General features: G+C 45.6%; 2 protein-coding genes across 4 annotated transcripts in view; both read right to left on the bottom strand.

Annotated features, from left to right (window-relative positions):
• Positions 1–19,302, bottom strand: part of LOC143881457 (uncharacterized) — a 28,448-nt gene extending 9,146 nt beyond the window's left edge. Inside the window, exons 1-4 of one of the 2 annotated variants that reach the window (XM_077384531.1) lie at positions 18,823–19,302; positions 3,817–3,878; positions 1,272–1,326; positions 886–984 (exon numbers count right to left, since the gene is read on the bottom strand). In XM_077384531.1, the coding sequence (XP_077240646.1) occupies positions 886–984; positions 1,272–1,326; positions 3,817–3,878; positions 18,823–18,918 (312 nt within the window). In that variant the 5' untranslated portion in view covers positions 18,919–19,302. The remainder of the gene's footprint in view (positions 1–885; positions 985–1,271; positions 1,327–3,816; positions 3,879–18,822) is intronic. The other variant, XM_077384530.1, reaches the window with a different exon arrangement.
• Positions 19,303–22,376: 3,074 nt separating this feature from the next.
• On the bottom strand, positions 22,377–25,464 carry LOC143880803 (RNA-binding (RRM/RBD/RNP motifs) family protein). 2 transcript variants are annotated; one of them, XM_077383785.1, is made up of 4 exons: positions 25,070–25,464; positions 23,270–23,338; positions 22,808–22,914; positions 22,377–22,724 (listed from the first exon to the last, which is right to left on the bottom strand). In XM_077383785.1, exons 1-4 carry the CDS (start codon positions 25,311–25,313, stop codon positions 22,638–22,640), a joined length of 507 nt encoding a protein of 168 aa, XP_077239900.1. In that variant the 5' UTR covers positions 25,314–25,464; the 3' UTR covers positions 22,377–22,637. The 2 variants fall into 2 exon arrangements, with proteins under 2 accessions (XP_077239900.1, XP_077239901.1); XM_077383786.1 differs by having other exon boundaries at positions 22,377–22,710.
• Positions 25,465–26,533: the final 1,069 nt, after the last annotated feature.

Here is a 26,533-nt window from a genome sequence, read left to right as displayed (position 1 = left end):
ATTGATTTCTTCTTGGTAGAAACTGTTTTGCTCGGTGGAAATTTTTCTTGAGTATATTTTATATTCCAGTGTCAGTAGCAGATCAGGTTAATTCCTGCATCAACAGGTAAATACAGAATTATACCCTATTATGATAGTATTGGAATTTATGCATTTGAAATTTTGAACATACTTAAATGTCTAACTTGTGGACTGATAAATGTGGTTTAAAATCATATTTTCTTCTATCATGCACTTTTAACTCACGCCCTAGCTAAAAGCATCTTAGGTGCATATACCATAGCTCGGTGCATCAGTCCTTGTGAATACCTTTAGTAACAGGTCACAACTTTACATGAGCGTTTTGCTTTTATTGTGTTTCACAGGTTCCAAAGCAAGCCTTTCTAGCTCCTTTTGAAAAGTAAACCCCACATCTAGTCCTAGAGAAAATTTTCAGTTTGATCAAAATAATATCTAATTAGATATATAAATAAGTAAATGAGGTAATTATGCAAGCAATTTACCCTGCTAAGGGGACAAGGTTTAGGTTAAATAATTGAAAATAAGGTACATGACCCAAGCATCAGAACCAGGTAGATAAGCATGGGACACATATACAAGATAGAGATTAAAAATGTAACCAGAGCAAAATGAGACTAATCCGATAAGTATGGAAACTATGAAAATATGCAAAAACAGTGGCACGCAGCCACATGAAGTGGCCATTTACTGTCCACGTATTCAAAACAAAAAAGTCTATCCTCTCTTTTGGAAAATGAAAATTTCCAAGATGCTGGTAAAAACTGATTGGTAACCATCCCAAAAGTTTATGCCAGAAAGAGGGAGATGTTATCTTGCATCCAAACCGAGAATTATTTGTAGACATCAATAGGTTTAGAACCTCACTGTTCTACCAAGAACGAATGCAGCCGCTGCACCAATTGTAGCACCAACAGAATCAGCAATAAAGCCTACGGGCAACCCAAAAAGGTAACCACCTCCAAGCTGGAATGTTCACAACAGATACCAAATCATGAGAATTCTGAGAAATTAGAATGCAAAAACTACTCTCACAAAATGTAAAAAGTAGCATATCCCTAGCTATAGTAAGCAACAATAAGAACATTCAGGAATCTAAATCAATTTTCCAGCCAAAAGTAATATTAAACTGGAAATATATACACTTTCCTTATGTTTCAAAATATTCATCAATTTATGGTTAGTAACAGACAGATGAAATTATGCAAATTAGTTCAACTGTACCCACAGAATCAGAAGAATCACATGCTTACAGTAAGAATTGAAGCTGGAACTGCCAGAACTGTCAAAGGGATGTAAGAAATAGCCCTGCAACAATTCCAATGAAAATTAGCAAAAGAGTGCAAAAGGCTTGATATTCCAATTTTCAAAAAAAGAAGGAAGTGTATTAGGCTTTTAGCATGTGTGTCTGAATGGTCAAACTAAATATTCAATATGCTACAACCAATGCTCAAAACTTGCCAGATCAATCATTAACTAATTAGAGCAAGAGGTCCCGAGTACAATTATCGGAATGCCCCCCTATTCCTTATTTTTCCATTTAAAAGAAAAAAAAAAACCATTAACTCATTAGAGTGAAGTCGGATTTGTCTCTACCACCTCAATAAAAACCTGCTTGACTAACCCGAATCAACAATAAAGTCATCAGATCAATCACTGACTTGCCAAAGTAACCCAATTTTGCATTAATTTTGAGTTCGATAATCAGTTTTGGACTCAAATCGATTCTCAAATTCCAAAACGAACAGGGCCTTGGAAATTTTCAATCTCCAAGGCCTGTTTGTTTTAGATTTTGAGAATCTATTTTGGGTCCAAAGCTGATTATTGGACTCAAATTACATTGAGAATCTTTTTAGCTTGATACCTGTTGCTGCTTGAGTGAAGTATGACCTCTCTGTCTCTAGACGACCTGAGGAAAAACCATTTACTTGACATGGGGCAGCAAGGAGAGCCAGTCTTGGGATATTTTTGACATTTCAAAGGCGTGAACTTTTTTACCTCTCATACCTCAGGGTAAATCAAACAAAAAAGAAAAGTCACTATGGCATTGCAACACAATGATACTTTCTCAGATACCCCTCCCTCCATCTCTCCATCTCTCAAATACCCCTGCCTCCACCTCTCTCATTTAATCTCTTCCAAAGCTTTGAGAGAGGGAATGGAGGAGGATTTGGGCTTAACCTATGAAAACCAAGGCCGGTGTCTCGACCTCCACTACTTGCCATGAAGTCCTAGTTTTCAATAAAAAATGAATTACTCAGGGCTTAGATTTCTAGGCTATTCCAGTAGTTCGACTTCGATTATGGAATTCCGTTGTTTTAGTATTTTCGGAATATAAGTCCCGTAGTATGACAGGCTGTGTGTACAAGACCCGGGAACGAAATCACCACCATATGACTGATCGTTGTCTATCTTGCATTCCTCTGAAATCACTACATTGACTACTTCTCGCTTGACATTACTGTGGATTCCAGACTATCATACCCAAATACTTGAGTAGGTCCAATATATTGTGACCAACATGATACGATATACTAATAGTGAATAGTGCATGGATACTTTTGCAGGTCAATAACTATCAAGTTTTGAACATATGGCACTCTTCGAATTGATTATCATGGCTTTTGCTTGCTAGTGTCGCATATCTCCAATTATAATAGAGAGTATGCAACTCGCGTGGAAGCTATCATAAGTTATCCCTTTAATTTAAATATAGTTAAGTTTCATTGTAATTTATTTATACACGTCTCAATGTCTTATCACATAGTGTTCGATATAGGATACCTGTACCTGTATCCGTTTTCTATATTTTGGAAAATGTTGAGTCGCATCTTTGTACCCATATTTGTGTCAACATCCATAGCCATATCTGGGTATCATAGATCCCAAACCCCAAATGCCATTCATGCCTTCTAACTCCGGTCTACTGCAAAAGATCAGAACTTGGGATGTGCATGGTTGAACCTGATGCTCACTTAAAAAGCACCATTTAGGAATTAATCCATCGACCTTTGGCTGGAAGATTTAGGAAGTCGTAATTTTGGCATGACATGTGTTCACCACAAAGATTTTTGACTTCTAAGATTTTATCCCTCCCACCCAAGAAGAATGAGGAATGCCATCGGCTTTAGAGGCAGGTGTATTTCATTCAGTTGTGGCTCTCCATGATGGCCAATTTGAAGCAGCTGGATTTCTTCCTCTGCCCTTACAGGCAGAGAGAGAGAGAGAGAGAGAGAGAGAGAGAGAGAGAGAGAGAGAGAGAGAGAGAGAGAGAGAAGATGGGGGGGAATATGTCTCACTCCAATTGTTAAAGCTTATCAATCCTACTATTGCCCACCAATACAAAGAAGGTGACCAAGTGGCACTCTTTTTCTGCTTCTTTTTTCTTTGAAACGGGAGTCCAAATGAGCCCATACTAGAACAAAAACTACCAAGTATATAATAAAAGTGCAAAGACTTGTGTGTGTGTGCGCGTGCGCGCGCGCTTAACTTGGCTGCTGCTTCAACGAAATTAAGAAACCAAACTTTGATATCACCATGAGAAAGAATCCTTCTCTTCAAATTCAATCAGTTCAGTTACACCCAAGACAATTAAATTCCATCCAAAGTAAATGCGCTATATTTTAGGTTCATTGCAAACAAAACAAAAAAAAAACAAGAAAAAACATTGTGAGGTTGAAAGAAGTGTGAAATTCCATCTCACAATCAACAAATACAATTTGTTCAACACAATAGGAACAAAAGTTTCTGCAACAAACCATTGAAGTCTAAGAATTTTAAAAAAAAATTGACACTTACAGCACAAGAGGACCCCATGGCCCAAGGCTCTTCTCAATCCAAAGCAAAAAATCCTTCAAAATCTGCACAACAATTCAATTTAGTACAGAATACAGAATGTGCACAACAAAATGGGTAAATAAGTCTATGACATTCACAACAAAATAGGAATTAGTGAGTTATTTCTACAATTAGGTTCAGAATACAAAGCATACATTGATTTTCTAAACATACTAAATTGCCAGTACATCTGATGCAAGGAGTATACATTGATTTTCTAAGCATTCATTCGTTTCCTCCCTGCTGGAAAAAGACCTTATGCTAGTTGCAGGTTCACAATATAAGTAAAACTCTAAATTTGTATTGAAGAAAAAAAAAAAAATTCATAAAAAAAAAAAACAACTTTGCTGACAATTACAGATTTTTTGGGAATATCTCATCAGGAGAATTGCAAAGAAGAAGAGCAAAGCAAGTATGCAAATTGAAGAGGAAACTGCCAAGGGGACAAATCCCAACTTTGGAAATTCCAGCAAAAAGAGAAAGTAATTCCAATAAAATTCCTATTTATTTTCTGGGCTTCCTCCCAACCTATATTTATAGACTTCTGCCTAGAAACAAACATAAACAAGGAATTGTAATCCTACTCTAATTAGCATTCTTATACGATGCATATTTTTCCAAGGAAAAATATGAGCGGGTAGAACTGTAGAAGTACCAGCAGAGCCATGTCAAGTGTGTTGTTATGAATACAGGCCGTTGCTTCTTTGTTTTCTTACTGTCAATTTAACGGCCACAAATTGGAGGGTTAGAATTATCCAATGGGAGTGAATTTTGATTCATCACCCATCCATAACAAGGCCTGACAGATAAATGGTTTGGTTCATTGAACAAGTGGACTCTGCTTGTACTTCTACCCGCTCATATTTTTGCTTGGAAAAATATAGAACACCTCCAATTAAACCCCAAAACTGCAATCTGTAATGCAGACAGTTTAGCCAACTTAGGCGTTTTGGGTTCTTTCTGTTTGTATTTTGTTTCTTTTTATGTCTTCTTTTTTTCCATGTCCTCTGTTTGGCCCCCCAGTGGCCTCTTTCCATTTATGCATCAATTGTTCAAAAAAAGAATAGAGAACCAAGGTGGGTGCTTACATTCCATCTCAATTTGTTGCTAAAATGCATCATGCCCAAAAGGTAATCAATGAAGGACCAATCGACACAGTTATATGCCTTTTTCATGTCCAGCTTGCAAACTATAGCGGGTTTCCTTCCCTCATGTCCGGAGTCAATGCATCATGTGATCCATACTTATCGCCCATTTACAAAAGCACCTTGGGATGATGAGATAAATTCCCAAAACTCTCCTCAACCTTGTCTATGGAACTTCAACAAGCATTTAGTAAGTGTTGCTCACCAAGCTAATTGAAATGAAACCTTTGGCTCCTACACCGTATCTTTCCTCAAAACTAATGTGATAAAAGAACGTAAATATTTACTAAGTTCCCTTTGTAAGTTTTGAAGAAAAAAAAACTCCATAACATCCGACTTTATCACTTCCCAACATGACATAGTAAAATCCAAATAAAAGTTGTCAAGTGAGCCTATCATTCTCATTGCAAATATTGCTAATTTTATTTTTCCATCGTGACTGGATTTTCTAAACCCCTGAAAGACGACCCCATCCAATGTCAGTTACTATATCCCTAAAGGCAATTACAGAGTTTGTATTGCATCCAGATCCTCCAAAAATTCTTCCTCTACCTTTAGGTTTAGAATACAGTTTTGCCTTATCCTTACACTTGCCATGTTATGGAAGAAGCTAGTGATCTAGAATTCGCAGAAAACAAATCCCTTGCCAGTGAATGTTGCAGATGGTACCCGAATTTTTAGTACAGCGATCTGTCGTGATTTTCAGTGGACAATGTGTGAAAATAATTTTCGGGTTGAGGTGTGTTTATTGCCATTACGCGGCTGCGACATGGTTCTAGGGATACAATGGTTGGCAACACTAGGCCCAGTAATGTTGGATTTTACAAATTTACGCCTTGTGACAGCCAAAAATTTGTTTTACGCGGTTCTATGTCAGATGATGGACTCACGGCAGATGAGCAGGGTTCTGTAGAAATCTAAGAAAGGAATGCTAGCACAATTATGCTCACTACAGGCAGTAGATATGGTTATGGATCTTATCTGGAGAATGTCACGTGGGAATACTAGTGTGACTTGCAGCAACAATTTACAGGTGTTAGACCTTGAGTACAAGGTCATTTTGAAGGAGAAGGGAAATGATGTGACTGTGGTAGTTGGTGGTAATTTTAGTAATCCAGTAGGAGATCTTGGTAGTAATTTTAGTAGTTATCATATTCTATATGCAGTAGGATATATTGATGAGTATTTTTAGAATAACAATAAGTAGTAATCTTCTATTGGAACATGAATGAAAAAATCATCTCATTCTCTCTTACGCCCTGTTCGTTTCAGATTGTGACAACCAATGGTGAGTGCCCCAACAGATTATTGGCCCAAAATTACGTCGGGGCCCCAACCATCGGTTGTTACAATCTAAAACAAACAGAGCCTTAATCTCTATTGTTCTTGAGGCCATCACCCTGGACATGGGATTATTTGAGTCTCTCTTCCAAGTGCCATATTATAATTGTCCTGATAGGGTCCGGACTCAGCACTGAGGGAATCCGGACTCAGCAATCCGGACTCAGCACTGAGGGGTCCGGACTCAGCACTGAGGGAATCCGGACTCAGCAATCCGGATTCAGCACTGAGGGGTCCGAACTCAGCATCCAATTAGCTTCTGGCACGTGGCCCTCACAAGGACCGTTGGAAGGCCAACACCTGTTTCCACTAGGTATGACACCTGGACCAATCAGGGACCTCCACCTGCCCTCCTTAGGTATGAAACCTGGTCCATACAGAGGCCACCACCTGGCTCAAAACTACCACCTGTCCTAGACAGGTGGCTCAGAATCACTATAAATAGCCTTCACTTGTGCTAAGGTGAGGGTCCTGAAAATCTGAGAACCAAAACTCTAAGCTTTTTGCTCTGACATTGCTCTACACTCCTGCTCATACTGACTTGAGTGTCGAAGCGCCCGTCCGGAGTATCACTCCAGGTTGGTCCTCTGACCCTTTTCTTTCTTGTCTGTACTCTGTGCAGCGCAGGACTCAACCAGCCATTCAGCCGTGGCTCGTTAGCCCGGACCACCCAGCCCTACCATAACCTGTTACCGATTTCAGGCCTAACAGATTTGGCGCCATCCGTGGGACCACGCAACAAAAAGCTGTTCGAAAATCTCACCCAGATAAAAATGGTAGGACAGACCGGCAAGCGAGCACCTCCGACTTCTCGGGCTACTCGGGCTACGGCCCCCCGTGAAGGACGAAGTGAGCGTCTGGCCTCACAGGTGGAGGTCGGGGCGGCCGTGGAGCGGACTTCGCCCCACTCGGACCGTTCAGACCCCACCCCGACCCCGAGGGAGATGAGGGCCCTTTTTCAGGAAATGACCGTTGTAGTTGCGCAGTTCAGGAATGCGGCTCCCGCACTCCAGCAACACCCCGTCGAGGTTTCTCGACCTGTTCAGAGGGGAGAAAGCTCCCGCAGAGAACGCGCGTCTCCACCCCGCGACCAAACTCGTCACTCCACTCGAAGAGACCACCAGTCGCGGGACAGGAGCGTGCGCCCTGAGCCTCGTCGACAGCATCACCGGTCACGATCTCCCTCCGTGCAGAAACGGGGCAGCAAGAGAGACCCTATGCACGGAGAGGGATCGCGGCACCGGCGAAGGAGTCCCCTCAGCCAGTCCGGATCCGCAAGGAGCCCATCAGCCGTAAGGAGTAGACCTGCCCGCCTGGCCGAACAGAGGGACGATCCGATGTTACTAAGAATCCAGAAGATCGATAACAGAATCGAGGAGCTGGCTAGAGATCATGGCCGCCCTGCTTCAAGGATCTTTAGTAGCAATCCCCCTTTCACAGACCGGGTACTCGGTGCGGCAGTCCCCTTGGGCTTCAAGATGCCGCAGATCCCGCAGTATGATGGGACCACCGATCCCGTGGATCATCTACAGACCTTCAGGACGACGATGCTTCTCCACGGGGCGTCGGACGGGTTCCTTTGCAGGGCACTCCCCACCACATTAACCGGAGCCGCGAGAGATTGGTACTCACGGCTGAAGCCCAAGTCCGTTGACAATTTCGACGACTTCGGGGACGACCTGGCCCGGCATTTCATGAGCAGCAGAAGGCCTCGAAAGACGACGGCTTCACTGATGGCCCTGAGGCAGGAAGACGGTGAGGCCTTAAAAGCGTTCGTTGGCCGGTTCAACAGGGAGGCCCTTCAGGTACCCAACCTGGATCCCTCCGCGGCAACGAATGCTCTTCTGGCCGGAGCCCGGTCCACCGACTTCCGAAGAGCAGTCGCCCGGCGAAATCCGCAGTCCTTGGCAGATCTGATGACCGGGGCGGAAGAGTATATCTCCGTCGAGGAGACTCTCGCTGCCCTGGATTCCGTCAGCAAGAGAAGACCAGAGGAGAAGAACCTCGCCAAGCAGCGTAGGGATGACAGACCCCAGAGGAAGGAGAGCAGTCCGTCCCGGAAGGAAAGGAGCTCCCCCCGGCCTCGAAAGGAGAGGAGCCCCCCGACGAGGGAGCGCTACACGCCCCTCACCGCATCTAGGGCTCAAATTTTGGCAGCCATCCGGAAAGAAGACTTCATCCGGTGGCCGAAGAAGCAGACGCCGGAGGCAGGCACCCAAGACATGTCCAGGTATTGCCGGTTCCATAAGAGCCACGGCCACGACACCAACGCCTGCATTCATCTCAAGGAGGAGATCGAGCAGCTGATAAGCAGAGGGTACCTCGGGAGGTACTTAAAAAATAACGACAACAGAAGGGAGCGCCAGGACAACCCGAGACCCAGAGACAGAAGTCCTCGAGACGCCCAACCCCTGGGCGACCGCATCCAGGCTCCTGTCCCGGCCGTTCTCCCTCCTCAGGTACCTCAACCTCAACTCCAACCTCATGGTGTTATTGGTACCATTTCAGGAGGGCCGACCGCGGGAGGGACCTCTTCATCGGCCCGCAGGACCTATGCAAGGCAGGTCAACGCCGTCCACGCCTGCAGCAAGAGGGCCGAGCCAGAAAATGAGATATCCTTTTCGGAGGCAGATCTTGACGGTCTGATCCTCCCGCACGATGATGCCCTGGTCGTCACAATGCTAGTGGCGAACTGGGAAATGAAGAAGATCCTGGTCGACAACGGGAGCTCCGCCGACATCCTCTACTACCACGCCTTCGAACAGATGATGATCGGAGCTGACCGTCTGAAGCCGGCCAACTCAGATCTGTTCGGGTTCTCGGGAGAAGTTGTCAAGGTCGAAGGGCAGATTGAGCTTCCAGTTCTGATCGGGGAGCCGCCCCGCCAGTCCTTCGCAATGGTGACCTTCCTGGTGGTTAAGGCCAAGTCGGCCTATAACGCCATTCTAGGACGCCCCGGCCAGAACCTCCTCCGAGCGATTCCCTCCGCTTATCATCAGAAGATGAAGTTCATTACGCCAGGAGGCGTAGGTGAAGTCAGAGGGGATCAGCCCCAATCAAGACAATGCTATGCGGCAGCACTGAGAGGGAAGAATGCGTCTGAGTCTCTTCCAATCGAGCTGTACGATCTGAGAGACGAAGCGCAGGTCACAGTCAACCAGCCCGCGGAGGACCTCATCTCTATTCAATTGAACATCGATGATGAACAGAGGGTTGTCCAGATCGGCTCTGCCCTGCCAGAGGCCGCGCAGCAGGATCTCGCTCAGTTCCTCAGGGCCAATGCAGATGTCTTTGCCTGGACTCCTTCAGACATGCCCGGCATTGACCCGTCGATTAGCACCCACGAGCTCGGTGTCGATCAGACCTGCAAGCCCGTGAAGCAGAAGCGCAGACACTTTGCACCGGAGAGGCGGAGAGCCATCAGAGAAGAGGTGGAGAGGCTTTTGAAGGCCGATTTCATTCGTGAGATCCAGTATCCGGACTGGCTCGCGAATGTGGTAATGGTAAAAAAGTCCAACGGAAAGTGGAGGACCTGTATAGACTTCACAGACCTGAACAAGGCCTGCCCAAAGGACAGCTACCCACTCCCAAAAATAGACCAGCTCATTGACGCCACAGCAGGTCACGAGCTGCTCAGTTTCATGGATGCTTTCTCAGGATACAATCAAATCAGAATGTACGAGTCTGACATCCCGAAGACATCATTCGTTACCGACCAAGGGACTTATTGCTATCGGGTGATGCCTTTCGGACTGAAGAATGCAGGAGCCACTTACCAGCGTCTCGTCAACAAGCTGTTCAGAAATCAGATCGGCCGGAACATGGAGGTCTACGTTGACGATATGCTAGTGAAGAGCAGAAGTGCTTCCAACCATATCTCCGACCTCGAAGAAGCCTTCCAAGTCTTGAGGGAACACAACATGAAGCTTAATCCGACCAAATGTACGTTTGGCGTCGGAGCAGGCAAGTTCCTGGGCTTCATGGTAAGCCGGAGAGGAATAGAGGCGAATCCGGAGAAGATCAAGGCAGTAATGGAGCTGACTCCTCCCAACACTATCAGAGAAGTGCAGCGGCTGACCGGACTGGTGGCAGCTCTGGGGCGATTTATTTCTAAATCCGCCGAGAGATGCCTCCCGTTCTTCAATGCGATCAAAGGTATAAAAACCGCGCCCTGGACTCCGGAATGTCAAGCAGCGTTCGAGGAGCTGAAGCAGTACTTGTCCTCCCCTCCCTTGTTGTCCACGCCGGAGCCAGGAGAAGAGCTGATTCTGTACCTCTCAGCGGGACCCTTGGCAGTTGCAGCAGTACTGATCAAAGAAGAATCTAATCAGCAAAAGCCGATCTACTATGTTAGCAAGGTCCTCCACGATGCAGAGACCAGATATCAGCGAGTAGAGAAGCTCGTGTGCGCCCTCATTATGGCGGCCCGGAAGCTAAGGCCGTACTTCCAGGCGCACACAATCAAGGTCTTGACAGGACAGCCTCTCAGACAGATCCTCCACCGGCCAGACACTTCGGGCCGACTTGTCAAGTGGGCCGTGGAGCTCAGTGAGTTTGATATCAAGTACCTACCCAGGCCGGCGATCAAAGCTCAGATTCTCGCTGACTTCATAGCCGAGTGCACAGTTCCGGACCCAGACCCCGGGCTGGTAGCAGTTCCATCTCCAGAAGCAGAGCTGGCCGTACCAGAGCCTCGAGTCGTTTCCAGAGCATCACCGCCCCCCGGGACTGAGTCCGTCATCGCGCACCCAGTTTTTGATGAAGAGCCGCTCTGGGAAGTTTATGTGGACGGGTCATCGAACAAGACAGGGTGTGGTGCAGGACTAGTTCTCACCGGACCAGAGGACTTCGTCCTGAACTACGCCCTGAGGTTTGGTTTCCGTGCGTCCAACAATGAAGCAGAATATGAAGCGCTCATAGCCGGGATGAATCTTGCTGCGCAGACCCGTGCTCAGAGGCTAAAGGCGTACTGCGATTCACAGCTGGTCGTCTGTCAGATCCAGGGAGTATATGAAGCCCGTGAAGAGCGAATGATCAAGTACCTGGGGAGGGTTCGCGGTCTGGCCGTTCATTTCAAGAGCTTTGAGGTCGTCAGAATCCCCCGAGCAGAGAATGTAAAGGCAGATGTGCTATCAAAGCTTGCAGCCTCAGGTTACACCGCCCTCAGAGAAATTCGCATGGAGTTTCTGAAGAGGTCCAGTATCGATGCCCAGTCCGTCGTGGTAATGCAGATTGACGATGAGCCGTGCTGGATGGATGAGATAATCAGGTATCTGCGCAGCGGAAAGCTCCCGGGAGAGAGAAAGGAGGCCCGTAAGGTCACGCAGAGGGCAGCGAGGTTTTCACTGGATGGCGAGACTCTATACAAGAGGTCGTATACCCTCCCGTATCTGAAGTGTCTCCGCCCCAGTGATGCCTTGTTAGCCCTGCAGGAAACCCATGAAGGAATCTGCGGAGAGCACCTCGGGGGCAAGGCCCTCGCCATTAAAATCCTCCTGAGAGGTCTGTACTGGCCTACATTGAGGAAGGACGCGCTCAGCCTTGTAAAAAAGTGTGAGAAGTGCCAGAAGTTCTCTCCGACCGTCCACCAGCCACCCGTTCCGATGGCCCCGATCATCAGTCCTCTTCCCTTCGCAGTATGGGGAATGGATATTCTGGGCCCCTTTCCGCCGGCCTCGGGAGGCCGTGAGTTCGTTGTTGTCGCTATTGATTACTTCACCAAGTGGGTGGAAGCAGAACCTCTGGCCAAGATCACAGAGCAGAATGTACAGAACTTCTTCTGGAAATCGGTGGTGTGCAGGTTCGGAATCCCCCGGGTCCTCATAACGGACAATGGCAAGCAGTTCGACTCGAGGAACTTCCGAAAGTTTTGTTCTGACCTGCACATAGAGCAAAGATTCACATCTGTGGCACATCCTCAGACGAATGGGCAAACAGAGGTGACGAACAGGACCCTCTTGCAGGGGATAAAGAAGAGACTGGATGGCAAGGCCGGGCGTTGGGCAGACGAACTGTATCATGTGCTCTGGGCGTATCGGACTACTCCGCGTACGGCCACAGGCGAGTCGCCTTTTAATCTCTCCTTCAGAACAGAAGCAGTGATCCCGGTTGACATCGGCGTCCCCTCCCCAAGGATCGTCCATTTCAGTGAGCAGCTCAACGGGGACGGACTCCGTGCCAACCTTGACTTGCTTGAAGAAGTCCGTGAGGAATCTCAGATCAGGTCGGCGGCCTATAAGCAGAAAGTATCCAGATATCATGACGTCAAGATCCGACCAAGAGAATTCCGCGCTGGCCACCTAGTCCTGAGGAAAGCCTCCGTTTCCCAGCCAAGAAGCGTGGGCAAGCTCTCTCCGACCTGGGAAGGACCATACCGAGTCAAGGAAGTCATCCGCCCAGGAAGCTATCGGTTAGAGTCCCTCGACGAACAGATGCTGCCACATGCTTGGAATTCTAGAAATCTTCGGATCTACTATCAGTAATTTTGTTTGCCTTCATAGGCTTGTAAAGAACTGCTGTAATCGTCCAAATTCTGTAATGAATAAAATAAGTTTCCCAAATAATTGTCCCTCTTTGAGTAACTCATTTAGCCATCAGTATATAGCAGCAGTGGTGCACTCCGGCTCATCCTAGTGGCTTGGAGATCAGTTCCAGCCGAGGACGCCCGCAGTGGAAACCACCTTCAAATATTTCCTAAGTGTTTGAGTACCAAGCATCCAGCTCGGTTCTCGCAGACTTAGGACGAGCAGCAGTGGTGCACTCCGGCTCATCCTAGTGGCTTGGAGATCAGTTCCAGCCGAGGACGCCCGCAGTGGAAACCACCTTCAAATATTTCCTAAGTGTTTGAGTACCAAGCATCCAGCTCGGTTCTCGCAGACTTAGGACGAGCAGGAGTGGTGCACTCCGGCTCATCCTAGTGGCTTGGAGATCAGTTCCAGCCGAGGACGCCCGCAGTGGAAACCACCTTCAAATATTTCCTAAGTGTTTGAGTACCAAGCATCCAGCTCGGTTCTCGCAGACTTAGGACGAGCAGCAGTGGTGCACTCCGGCTCATCCTAGTGGCTTGGAGATCAGTTCCAGCCGAGGACGCCCGCAGTGGAAACCACCTTCAAATATTTCCTAAGTGTTTGAGTACCAAGCATCCAGCTCGGTTCTCGCAGACTTAGGACGAGCAGCAGTGGTGCACTCCGGCTCATCCTAGTGGCTTGGAGATCAGTTCCAGCCGAGGACGCCCGCAGTGGAAACCACCTTCAAATATTTCCTAAGTGTTTGAGTACCAAGCTTCCAGCTCGGTTCTCGCAGACTTAGGACGAGCAGCAGTGGTGCACTCCGGCTCATCCTAGTGGCTTGGAGATCAGTTCCAGCCAGGAAGCCCGCAGTGGAAACCAACTTCAAATATTCCCAGCTCGGTTCCCGATGCAGCACAGAAAATAATACGTACAAAAATGAGAATGCTGTGCAGACAGTTGAACAAAAATGTATTTGTATTCAGTATTCGTATTCGTATTACAAAATTACTCTCTTCGCCGAGCTGGCTTACAAAGAATAGGCGTTACCAACTGTGCAAACAAAAAACGTATCATCAAAAAAGAAAGAAGGCTGCTGCTCAGGCCTCCTCGTCGGCCACCACCTCGGTGACGACCTCTGCGGGAGTGAGGGCTGCAAGCTCGCCACCCTCCGCCGAGGAGACGGCGGCCACAGTCACCTCCGCATCCACCTCAATAGGCCGGGAGGAGTCCGGTTCGTCTTCCTCCTCATCTTCCTCATCCTCTGGAGGTGCATACGGGACGGTTAGCCCGTCCAAGGAGATGTCGGGGTGAATCTTCTTCACCTGCTCGGAGCAGAGAAGGAAACCCGCCCTGTAGGCCTGGAGGCCTAAGTCGAAGTGCTGGGCCTCCTTCCTCTCCTCAGTTTCCTTCACGGCCTTCTCCACGGCCGCCTTCTCCTTCCTTCCGGCCCTCTCAGCCGCACTCAGGAGATCCTGCACGGCCTGGTTTTTGACCCTCTGCAGTTCGTCCTGTAAGCTATTGAGCTCGGCCTCTTTGATCTGGACGGCTTCATTGAGCTCGCCGTTCTCCTTCTGGAGCTGGGCCTTTTCGGACTCGATCCTTGTGATCGTCTCCGAGAAGAGATATCGCTTCTTGGCCATATCCCTTGAGTAGACCTGGAGTTGATAGAGGGCGGAGCTGATTGCCGCTTCGCAGGTCTCCGGCACCTCTTTTTCGACTGCTAACCGGTCGCGGGCGAGGACACCCTTGTACATCAACTCTGCGGCCACCCGGGTATCCCCCAGGCCGGTGTCCGTTTTCTGCACGGCCCAGTTCGGGCGGAAGACGTTGTCGCCTCCAACCGATGCAGTAGCCGGCATACCCAGTACGGCCCCGCCGTGCTTTGACCCTGTCGCCGCTCCGGACTTGGAGCTCTGACCCGTGGTGTCTGCCCGGCTCGATAGGGCAAGCTTATGCGTCGCCCGGCTGCTTTTAAGAGGCTTAGCCAGCGCGACCATCGGCGGGGTCGACTCCGGCACCTTCCTCTTCTTGCCCTTTGTTTGGGGCTGCTCCTGCGCTGGGGACGCGCCCGAAGACTGCTTGATTCTGTCCAAAAGGGACATCTGCTTCACCATTTCTGCAAAAGAGAACGGAGCGCAGTCAGCAATATGAAAGTTGAAGAATACTTCAGAAAAATAAATGCTATCCTATAGTATCTACGTACGTGCCGGCGTCGCACGACTGACCCCGAGTGCGACCAGCTCGGCCTCTTCTTCGAACTCTGAGCAGTGAACTGGACCTCGCTTGAGCTCTTCTTTGATCAGAGCGAAGGTCATATGGTCATAGTCTTCGAGAGCTGGTTTTTTACTAAGGCGGCGAGTGTCCGGCGTTCTCCATTGTAATGAGAACGGCCACTGCGAGCCCGGCGCGGTGTCCTTTACATAGAAGAACCTGTTCTTCCATGTGTGAATGGAAGAAGGTATCCCAGTGATCATTTTCATTTCAGGCCTCTGGCTAATGTAGATCCAGCCGCCGTCCTTATGCCTCTTCAGGTGCGCACACATCTTGAAGACGGGCACGGTGGGGTTCCTACGGAGCCGGACTTCAAGAAGGTACAAGAAGCCGATCAGTGTCCTCCAAGAGTTCGGGACGACCTGTGTAACTGCCAGCCCATAGTAATTCAGTGCATCCGCAAAGAAGGGGTGGAAGGGGAGCCTAAGCCCGGCCCGGAAGGCCTCCTCATACACGCAGAGGTCTGCGCTATCGTTGCTGGCCCGATCCCCTTCGACAGCCGCCCTCAGAATGTACCGGCTAGGAATACAGTATTTGTCCCTGACGATCTGAAGCCTGTTCGGCCACAGATGGTTCACCTCGTATAGGGCCCCGATGTTATACTGCGGGTTGGCTTCCATCTGTGCCTCCGCTATCACCTCGACTGGCATGCGCGACGATTGAGGGACTGCCGCTTCGACGTCCTCATCATCGTCGCTGGTTTCTACCCGATCCGGTCCGTCCCCACAGGCCGGGATTGTGTCTAAGTCCACACTCATTTCCTCACCGCTCTCCTCGTCTATTATGATCACTATCTCTTCGCCCTCAACACCGGCCTCCACTATAGGTGAGGCCGGAACCGCCCTCTCCGATGCCTCGGACCCCGATGCGGTACTGGTCGAACCGGACTCCTTTGAACTGGAGTCCGTCTCCGAACTAGTGCTAGACATAAAAAGGAAAAAAAGAAAAGAAAGGCTAAAAGCTAAAAAAGATTACCGAACTGGAGTGTTGGACGAGGACCTCCGGGCTCACTGATCCGAAGCGGGCAGAAAACTTGAGCAGCCGAACAGAAGAGGAGGAGAGTAAAAGATGAAAAGTAAGAAATGAAGAGTAAACTCCTGTATTTATAGAGAAGCTGGGAAGAGCGGGAAAAATCCCGCCCATTTCCGCCAGCCGGAGTGCGCCACGTCGCCTTCCGCATTAAATGCGCCGCTCGCATTGAATGCGCCGCTCGCATTGAATGCGCCGCCTGCAGTAAATACAAGGCACAGGTCCCAAAGCGCCAGAAGACAAAAGACCTGTCCGGCTTTCCGGACAGGATATGGTGCATTCGAAAGACAAAGACCTGTCCGGCTGTCCGGACAGGATATGGCGCGTTCGCTAGGCGACAAAAGCGCCAGGCGACAAAAGACCTGTCCGGCTGTCCGGACAGGATATGGCGCGTTCGCTAGGCGACAAAGCGCTAGGCGACAAAAGACCTGTCCGGCTGTCCGGACAGGATAATTCAAAAGGACAAAAGACCTGTCCGGCTGTCCGGACAGGATATGGCGCGTTCGCTAGGCGACAAAAGCGCTAGGCGACAAAAGACCTGTCCGGCTGTCCGGACAGGATATGGCGCGTTCGCTAGGCGACAAAAGCGCCAGGCGACAAAAGACCTGTCCGGCTGTCCGGACAGGATATGGCGCGTTCGCTAGGCGACAAAAGCGCTAGGCGACAAAAGACCTGTCCGGCTGTCCGGACAGGATATGGCGCGTTCGCTAGGCGACAAAAGCGCCAGGTGACAAAAGACCTGTCCGGCTGTCCGGACAGGATATGGCGCGTTCGCTAGGCGACAAAGCGCTAGGCGACAAAAGACCTGTCCGGCTGTCCGGACAGGATATGGCGCGTTCGCTAGGCGACAAAAGACCTGTCCGGCTGTCCGGACAGGATAATTCAAAAGGACAAAAGACCTGTCCGGCTGTCCGGACAGGATATGGCGCGTTCGCTAGGCGACAAAAGCGCTAGGCGACAAAAGACCTGTCCGGCTGTCCGGACAGGATATGGCGCGTTCGCTAGGCGACAAAAGCGCCAGGCGACAAAAGACCTGTCCGGCTGTCCGGACAGGATATGGCGCGTTCGCTAGGCGACAAAAGACCTGTCCGGCTGTCCGGACAGGATAATTCAAAAGGACAAAAGACCTGTCCGGCTGTCCGGACAGGATAATTCAAAAGGACAAAAGACCTGTCCGGCTGTCCGGACAGGATATGGCGCGTTCGCTAGGTGACAAAAGCGCTAGGCGACAAAAGACCTGTCCGGCTGTCCGGACAGGATATGGCGCGTTCGCTAGGCGACAAAAGCGCCAGGCGACAAAAGACCTGTCCGGCTGTCCGGACAGGATATGGCGCGTTCGCTAGGCGACAAAAGACCTGTCCGGCTGTCCGGACAGGATAATTCAAAAGACAAAGACCTGTCCGGCTGTCCGGACAGGATAATTCAAAAGGACAAAAGACCTGTCCGGCTGTCCGGACAGGATATGGCGCGTTCGCTAGACGACGAAAGCGCTAGGCGACAAAAGGTTTCACCAGCAAAGACCTGCCCGGCTGGCCGTTCACAGCCTTAGCCGAGCAGGACCACATGACTTCCTGAACCAAGGACGTCCAGGACCCCTGGCCGCCCAGGCCTCTGGTCAAAAATTCAGCCGTGCTGGATAGTCGAATGCCTTCTGCCCGGCCGTACTCCTTCAGGCCAAACGCCAAGGCCAGGCCAGGGCGCCAGGAGTCTCCTGTCCAGCCACTATTTCTCCTAGCTGAGTCTGAGCCCGGCCTCAGCTGCCTGGCTAGCTGAGTCTGAGCCCGGCCTCAGCTGCCTGGAGGTCTTAAGGCTGGCCCGACGCTGTCTTTACCTTCTCTTTGCTTCTTCTAGCCACTTTCATGGCTTGAAGAACCAGGGGGCAACTGATAGGGTCCGGACTCAGCACTGAGGGAATCCGGACTCAGCAATCCGGACTCAGCACTGAGGGGTCCGGACTCAGCACTGAGGGAATCCGGACTCAGCAATCCGGATTCAGCACTGAGGGGTCCGAAGTCAGCATCCAATTAGCTTCTGGCACGTGGCCCTCACAAGGACCGTTGGAAGGCCAACACCTGTTTCCACTAGGTGTGACACCTGGACCAATCAGGGACCTCCACCTGCCCTCCTTAGGTATGAAACCTGGTCCATACAGAGGCCACCACCTGGCTCAAAACTACCACCTGTCCTAGACAGGTGGCTCAGAATCACTATAAATAGCCTTCACTTGTGCTAAGGTGAGGGTCCTGAAAATCTGAGAACCAAAACTCTAAGCTTTTTGCTCTGACATTGCTCTACACTCCTGCTCATACTGACTTGAGTGTCGAAGCGCCCGTCCGGAGTATCACTCCGGGTTGGTCCTCTGACCCTTTTCTTTCTTGTCTGTACTCTGTGCAGCGCAGGACTCAACCAGCCATTCAGCCGTGGCTCGTTAGCCCGGACCACCCAGCCCTACCATAACCTGTTACCGATTTCAGGCCTAACATGTCCTATTGATTCCTCAATTAGAACCCATAAAATTCCCACTAACCCATGAGTCCAAATCCCCAAAATCCAACAACCCACAAAAACAAAAAGGCACCATTATAAAAAAGAAATACATAAATGCAACAAAACCCAGAATTTAAAGAGAGAGAGACAGAGAGAGAGAGAGAGAGCGCTAATTGAGAGGTGACCTTCTCGATGGGTAGAGTAATAAAGGCAGTAATAATGGAAGCCAAGAGAATTAGGAAGAGAAAGATCCTAAACACAGAGCCCCTGGAGATAGCCATTGATAACCTCCGACGCCAAGGTCTGCACTCCTCCTCGTCCTCTGCAATCGCCTGCCTCCACGACGACCGCGCTCTCAACCCTAGATTTGCCAGATTTAGCCCCCCAATTTTACCTCCCCACACCCCCCTCACATCCACTACTACTGCCTCTCTAAAATGCCCGATCAATTATATCCTCTCTTGCTCTCTGCTTCTTTTTTTTTTTTTTTTTTTTTACTTCCTATCAATCGCCCACATATCCCCACCAAAACTTGGGCTATATAAGAAGAAGATGTGGATGGATTGATTTTCAATTCTCGGGTTTTTCTCTTTTTCTTCTGGCAGGAGAGCCCCGTTTTTCTCGTTTTTACTTTTGACAGTCCAACGGATCTTGAAGATTTGGCCCCGTTGAGAGGGACACTTCTCCTCGTTATAAAAAGGCTGGTGATATTGGCACTACCATGTTTATATATATATATATATATATACACGTCCTTTTTACCTCCACAAAATGGACAGATTTGTGAAGGTTTATACACATTCATTCTACCTCCATAAATGAACCGTAGAGGCAAAAAATTGACAGATTTGTGAAGGTTTATACACGTCAATTTTACCTCCACAAATCGTAGGGTTGGGATGATCCTATGAAGCTGATTTGTTATGGACACCCTATCTATGTGAGGGCCAATCAAATGAATGGTTTGAATCACCCAAACAATATGTCCTCCACTGTATTTTAAGCTAGTGTGTAAATAACTTATCTACATACATGTGTAGAAACCGTTTTCGATCATATATAGAGAGAGAAAACGGTTCATACACATATGTGTAGAGAGTTCTCTACACACTAGCTTAAAATACAGTGGGGGCCCACATTGTTTGGGTGATCCAAGCCATCCATTTTAAAGGCCCTCACATAGATAGGGTGTCTACAAAAAATCAGATCCATAGGATCATCCCAACCCTACACATATGTGTAGGAACCGTTTTCTCATATATATATATATAAAGAGAGAGAGAAAAGTGTAGCTACACATACGTGCAACTAACTTAGCTACCGACAACTTAAAATGCATTGGGTATATATATACATATTTTGAATGGGTAAGCTGGGTTTGGCAAAATCCTATGTTTTGATAATTGCACTAACTCGCCTGATCTTTTCCTTTTTAATTAGCTTTTGAGAGTTTTTTTGGAAATTGTGATAACCCTTTCTCTTTTTTTTGAAAGATTGTTTTTTTGCGCTGTAAAAGATTTTCCATAAATTGTGATAACCTTTGACAGCTAGTTAAATGGTAGAAGACAAGGTGAGTTAAGTGCAATTATCGAAATATGGTGCTACCAATTATAAATAGCCTATAAAAATTCGAGGTTTGATATGTTGGGTGAGCTTGAAGTCCAGTATTCTTTAGAAAGTACTATGAGCTCACTTCCTAGGATGATCCAAACCATTCATTTGATGGACCACAACGCAAATAGCCTACAGGAATAGGATGATTCTAACCAGTGGTGGAGCCAGGATTTATACATTAGGGGGGCAAGCTAATACAGGCTTATACATAAGGGGGGCAGGCCTTCAAATTTTAAAGGTGGCTGGGCCCAATTGAGTTGGACCTATTAAGGATTTGGCCCAACTCCTACATGTAGCTCCGCCCCGATTCTAACCCTCTCACCAATAAAGGTTCCTATAATGTGTAGTTCCTCTACAAATCAGAGGGTTAGGATCATCCTATGAAAATGATTTTCGCGGTACACCCGTCAAATAATACACATTGAAAAATATCATTTCCCTTTTTATTATTGAATGTGAACAGTTGGGTATATATAGTTTTTTATTTTTTTTGCAATTCATATTCAAGGGAAAAAACACACATGATTAGATATTATAATTTGAGGATTGACACGGTTTTGGGGCCTCAATGGATCCAAAGCAAGGCCTATGAAGTGGATGGTTCATATCAATCAAGGGTGGGACCCATTACGTCATAGGTGGCCGTGCCCATACCCGAATATGAGTATGCCCCAAACCTTAAGTTTTAAACTTCCTGATTAAGATTTATTAGATACACAATTGGGATCGATTTTTGGCAATCAATGGTGGGCCCCGCATAGGGAATTTCGTATACAATCAGAACCTTTATGCTGGTAGAGCATCATGAGACGAACTACATCATGCCAAATGAACATCCCATCAATGAGATTAAGCACTACAAAAACAAAGGATTCAGCTTCTCTTGACCAAAAATTGGGAAAATCAAAGTAAAAAGACACTTTTTCCTTTTCCTAGCATTGTTTGGTTGGCATTTACTATTCACCTGACAGTAAATTTTCCAAATGCGGGCCTTTTTTTTAATCGTTTGATTTTCCTCTCAAATAAGGAGGAAAAGTAAAGAAATGGAACTCTAGCCTCTAGGTTCCTTTCCTTTAACTTCTTTAATAAATACATCCAAGCAGACCCTAAATGGCACCTGAGGGTCCGTTGGGATGCACATTAAGCAGAGTTCTCTACACACTAGCTTAAAATACAGTGGGGGCCCACATTGTTTGGGTGATCCAAGCCATCCATTTTAAAGGCCCCCACATAGATGGGGTGTCTACAAAATATCAGATCCATAGGATCATCCCAACCCTACGATTTGTGGAGGTAAAATGGATGTTTTTAAACCTTCACAAATTAGTTCATTTTTTGCCTCCAAAGTTTGAATGGTTAGGATGATCCTATGGATCTGATTTTTTGTGGACACCCTATCTATGAGAGGGCCTTAAAAATGAATGGTTTGGATCACCCAAATAATGTGGCCCCCACTGTATTTTAAGCTAGTGTATAGATAACTTATCTACACATGTGTGTAGGAACCGTTTTCTCGATAAAAAAATCCTATTTACTTTCTTTTTCCTATTGATTTGAGAGGAAACTCAACAGGCTATTATTTGAAAACTTCCTTGGAGACAAGGAAAGTAAAACGAACATTGCATGGGAACCAAACATCAGGGACCAGCACTATTTCTATGGCAACAAACAAACCCTAATGGATCAAAACGCCTAGTAAATTATCTTGTACATGCTTCTCTATAGTGTGATTTCTATGCTGCTATTGGTACTTTAAAAAATGACGAGCCCAAATTTTTGACATAGGCACTCAAGTCACTGTGGTGATCCAAACAATTTTGATAAAAATTTCAATTTCAATTAAAAAGATAAAAATACGAAAACACAGAAAAAAATAAAGGCATCTATGGGAACCATTCTCCCGTCAGCTTCTTGAGTGAGGAATCGGGAAAATCCAAATTTAGTTCCAAAATGCAGAAAATCACAGCAGCAAGAAGTTTCGCTTAGAAAATCTCCTCCAAAATGCTCTTTTTGGACTGAAATATCTAGTGCAATTTTTTTACCAAACAAGATTCCTATACATTTTCAATTCCCTGGAGCAACAGTAGCGTGGAATCAATCTGGCGAATCGTTGTCAAATGCAGCCTTATATGACATAAGAAAATGGAATAGAAATAATAAGCTGTAAAAGATATTTTTTACTTTGTGTTTAGTTATAATTTGTGTTCATGCATTGAATTAGGGGGTATCGGAACCCAATACAACCAGACTGAAGAATGGAACACAGGCTTTTGAACAACAAAAAATTATATATCAGCAACACGAGTCTGAAGACTTGGAGTCTTGGACCATTTATATGGAGAATATACTTGGCTTAAAAGGATTCAAGACTCGTAAAATGTTTAAGTTAAAATCGGATTGGTAGATTGTGGAACTTACTTGTAGGAGATTCAGGCCTTGCAATTTTGACCACAACAAACCTGCCATCAACAAACTAAATGGACACCATTAAGTAAACTAGTTAATTTAATTTCTAAGTCACTAAAAACCCCAACATGTTAGTAAAAGAATGCATACTTTTCCATCCATCTTCTCTACAGCCAACTGGGCATCTTCTTCACAAGTAAACCAAACATATGCAAATCCTAAAGACTCTTTAGAACTTTTATTTGTGATGATTTTAACTGCAAGATGACAGCAAACATTCAGTACAAAAAAAATGCCAAGGGAGTGCTCTCAGAACTGTTGTCAGAAGACTCAGAACTGCGCTCACAATCTTGGGGCATCTGTTTGGAGTACTTAAACCATTTTAAGAGGTTATTTAATTGTCAGAAATAATCTTTTAAGAAACAAAAAAAGAAAATGTTATTTTGGAAAAAAGCATTTCTCAGATCAATTTCATATTTGAAATTAAATAAGCCACAGTTTTTTTAATATATTCTTAATACGCATTGATATGCTTTATATGTTGACCATTAATTCGTTGAATTATTGCCAATTTTGAAACTAGTTGACTAGCTGAGTTGAGACAAATTTCACCTCTGCTGACTTCCCCAAACAATGAAAATGTCTTGGCCAGGCATTCCTCGGAGGTCGATCTTGGCAATCCTGCACCATAGCATCTTGAAGACTTAATGAGGGTATATGATTAATATCTGTCAGCATCATGCTCGGAGATTCAAATTGGGTAAACCAACTCTTATGAAGAGTTGCCACCTAGGTTAAGGCATATGACACAGAGATTGCAATGGACTGATCTTCGTTCCTAGTTATGTTCCAATCAGGTTACGGCGTTGGACGGAGTTACGTGCCAGAGCCGCCCAGCCCCTACTAAAACCCATAAACTTTGTAGAACAATATAAGCATGCTTTCCTGTACTAAAACCCATAAACTTTGTAAAACAATATAAGCATGCTTTCCAAATGAGTAATCATGCTAGAAACAGCAATTGCAATTATACTAAATCAACATGCAAACATGACTAAAAATAATTTACAATGGAAGAGACGACGATGATAAAAGCATACAATTGATGTATGCAATTTAAGCTATCATGATGCAACTTAAGTTAAAGTGCTTTGCAAATAAGATTGACACGGATGTGGCTAATAATGTGTGATATAAGAAGGAAAGACCAAACTAAAACTAACCATGATTTATAATTAAGAGTTACTTTACGAAGATCATCATGGCTTTATTTCTTTTGTAGTCATCTTCCTATAATCGTGGTTTCATAATAATTCGATTCTCACCATGTGTTTATTTCAAGTGCATTGATAATCTGTTCATGATTATAGGAATTAACCATGACGATCAGATTAGTAATTATAACCATGGTTTTAAATTTCGACCGAAATTTCGAATTTCGGTGGAGACCGACACCGAAATCGACCAAAACCGAAAGGTCCGAAACAGTCATTTATTTCGGCATTATAACCATGGTTTTAAATTTCGACCGAAATTTCGAATTTCGGTGGAGACCGACACCGAAATCGACCAAAACCGAAACGGTCATTTATTTCGGCCGAAATTTCGGTTTTTACGAAATTTGACAAAAAAAAAACTGTTTTTTTATATTAATTTAATATTTTACCGAAATTTCGACCGAAATTACCGAAATTTAATATTAAATAAAATATTGGTTTCGGGTTATGTACCAGATTTCGACCGAAATTTCGAAATTCCAGGGTCCGAAATTACAGAAACGTGGCGAAATTTTAAACAAAATATTAATTTTTTATTCCTTTACAAAATTTTGGCCTAAATTTCTGCCCAAAAAACCGACATTTCACCCGTCTTTACCAAATTTCAGCCGAAATTTCAAACCATGATTATAACTGATAAAACACACGACTCCATTACTACCCATGTATGTATGCATCTATGTCACAAATATCGTTCTCAGGAATTTCTTGGCAAGGGAAAATCTCGGTTTATATTTATTTTATTTTATTTTTCGGGTTTATATTGGGAAAAAATATTTAAAAATATGTAGAAGTATATAAATTAAGAAAAATAAATAAAAAATCGGGCAATGATAAATTCGCACCCCCTGTAAGATAATTCGCAGCCCTTTAACGTGAATTGATGTTAAAAGCCATCAAAGTCTGTCACATACACTCCTTTAAAGTGGTGCGAATTACCCTATGTAGGGTGCGAATTTAGCATCGCTATTATCGCAGTAAATGAAAATATGGCTATATTTCTTAAAGTGCACAAGCGTATCAAAAATTCACGAATGAATGTGAGAAATCTTAAAAAAAAAAATAGCTCAAAACAAAAAACAAAATAAGAAGAATAAATAATAAGTAAAAGAAATAAAACCGAATTCGAATATACCTTTGATGAAGATCCTGTTTGAGCGAAGATTTTCATCCTTGAGAGGGTAATTAGAGATCTGGCAAAAGCAGAGCCTTCGTGGAACGGGATAATGGAGAGCAGCTGATGCAGGAATAGGGATCTTTTTGGCCTTTGGAGTGAGGCTTTTTTGAATTAGGGTTACTGGAATTGAGGCTTTTTGAATTGCAGAAGGTCTGAGAGATGTGAGTTGTGGAGGTGGAGATAGATACGATAAAAGAGCCATTCAAAGCCCTAATTCTGAAACATTGAGCGAGCGTGCTCGGAAGTAGGGTTTCAGAGATTAGGGTTTTACGAATTTGAAAACGCAGAGCGTTTGATGAGGAAGGGGGTAAAAAAGGAAAAGAGACTAAGGAGTGATTGTGTGAAAAGGTTATCTGTTTGATTCCAACTGTCATTTTATACTCTTGATCTTTGGATCAAGTATCAAGGGTGGATGCCCCTTACACTTGCATGCACGCCCACTTACCATATAATTGCTCATTATTTAAATTTATAAAGGCAGTTTGGATACATGGATTTTATAATCCAGGATTCTAAGATTTCGTCAACAAGCTAAAACTTGGATTACCATATCATTATTCAATATTCTAGATTTTGTAAGTTACAATTCTAAAATCCAGGTTAAGCTTATAAAAATCTATGTTTTTGAAATCCTAGATTATAAAATCCTTGTATTAGAGCTAAAAATGCCTAGAAAAGTGCATTTTATTTTCTAAAATGACTGCAGATTGACCTCAATATTTGAGTTCATGTTCAAGTGGCACTGTACGGAAAAAATATCAAATTACCCAGTTCTTACTTCTTCTTTTTTCTGCTTTTTAACCTCCATCAACTCAGAGGAGCACAATGAAAACGATGAAGAAGAAAAAAAAATTAGAAAGAAGGAGAAGAAGAGGAGAGAAGGGGGATCGATGCCGATGGTGGGAAGAAAAAGGAGGAAAGACTTGTGATCGTCTAGAAAATACAGGGAACGACCCAGAGTTTTCTAGGAGTACCCATTTTTCTGAGGCCAGCCCAAGTTACGGCAAGACAACCTCGAGTTCAACCGAGGCAACCTCAAAATTTCCTTGTCATTTTTCCTCATTTTTTAGCATCAATTATTCTCTTCTTCTTCTTTCCACTTATGTACTTTCAAGTGTCTTTCATTTTATACACCATCGATTCTATCAGGGAAATTAACATGGTAGAACTCACCCCTAAAAGCTAGCTGTTAGATAGGGGTGCAACTTGGATAGGAATCAACCCGAAATAATGGGGAGTCCCGAGTGAAACCCGACATTTTTATAATTTTTTATTTTTTAAGCTTAAAAACTCGGGTTGGGCCGGGTTTGGGTTGGGAAAATAGGTTCCTCGTGTCTGGGCAGGTTGAAACTCATCGGGTTGGTTCAGGTTGAAAAAATGGGTTTCTCTGGTCTGGTCGGGTCGGGTTCCAACCAACCCGAC

Source organism: Tasmannia lanceolata, unplaced genomic scaffold, assembly GCF_043159265.1.
Source record: "Tasmannia lanceolata isolate RefF3 unplaced genomic scaffold, GAP_Taslan_0.1 ptg000007l, whole genome shotgun sequence".
Lineage (NCBI taxonomy): Eukaryota > Viridiplantae > Streptophyta > Magnoliopsida > Canellales > Winteraceae > Tasmannia > Tasmannia lanceolata.
Note: the sequence above shows the minus strand (reverse complement) of the source record. Positions and strands in the feature narration are given on the sequence as shown.

What these genes read in the sequence shown, in the direction of transcription:
- LOC143880803 (XM_077383785.1), bottom strand. Translation starts at nt 25,313, where the DNA reads ATGGCTCTTTTATCGTATCTATCTCCACCTCCACAACTCACATCTCTC. An exon ending in AAACAGGATCTTCATCAAAG is followed by an intron (nt 23,339 to 25,069) that starts GTATATTCGAAT and finishes GCTATGGTGCAG; the next exon opens with GATTGCCAAGATCGACCTCC. An exon ending in GTTTGGGGAAGTCAGCAGAG is followed by an intron (nt 22,915 to 23,269) that starts GTGAAATTTGTC and finishes GTCATCTTGCAG; the next exon opens with TTAAAATCATCACAAATAAA.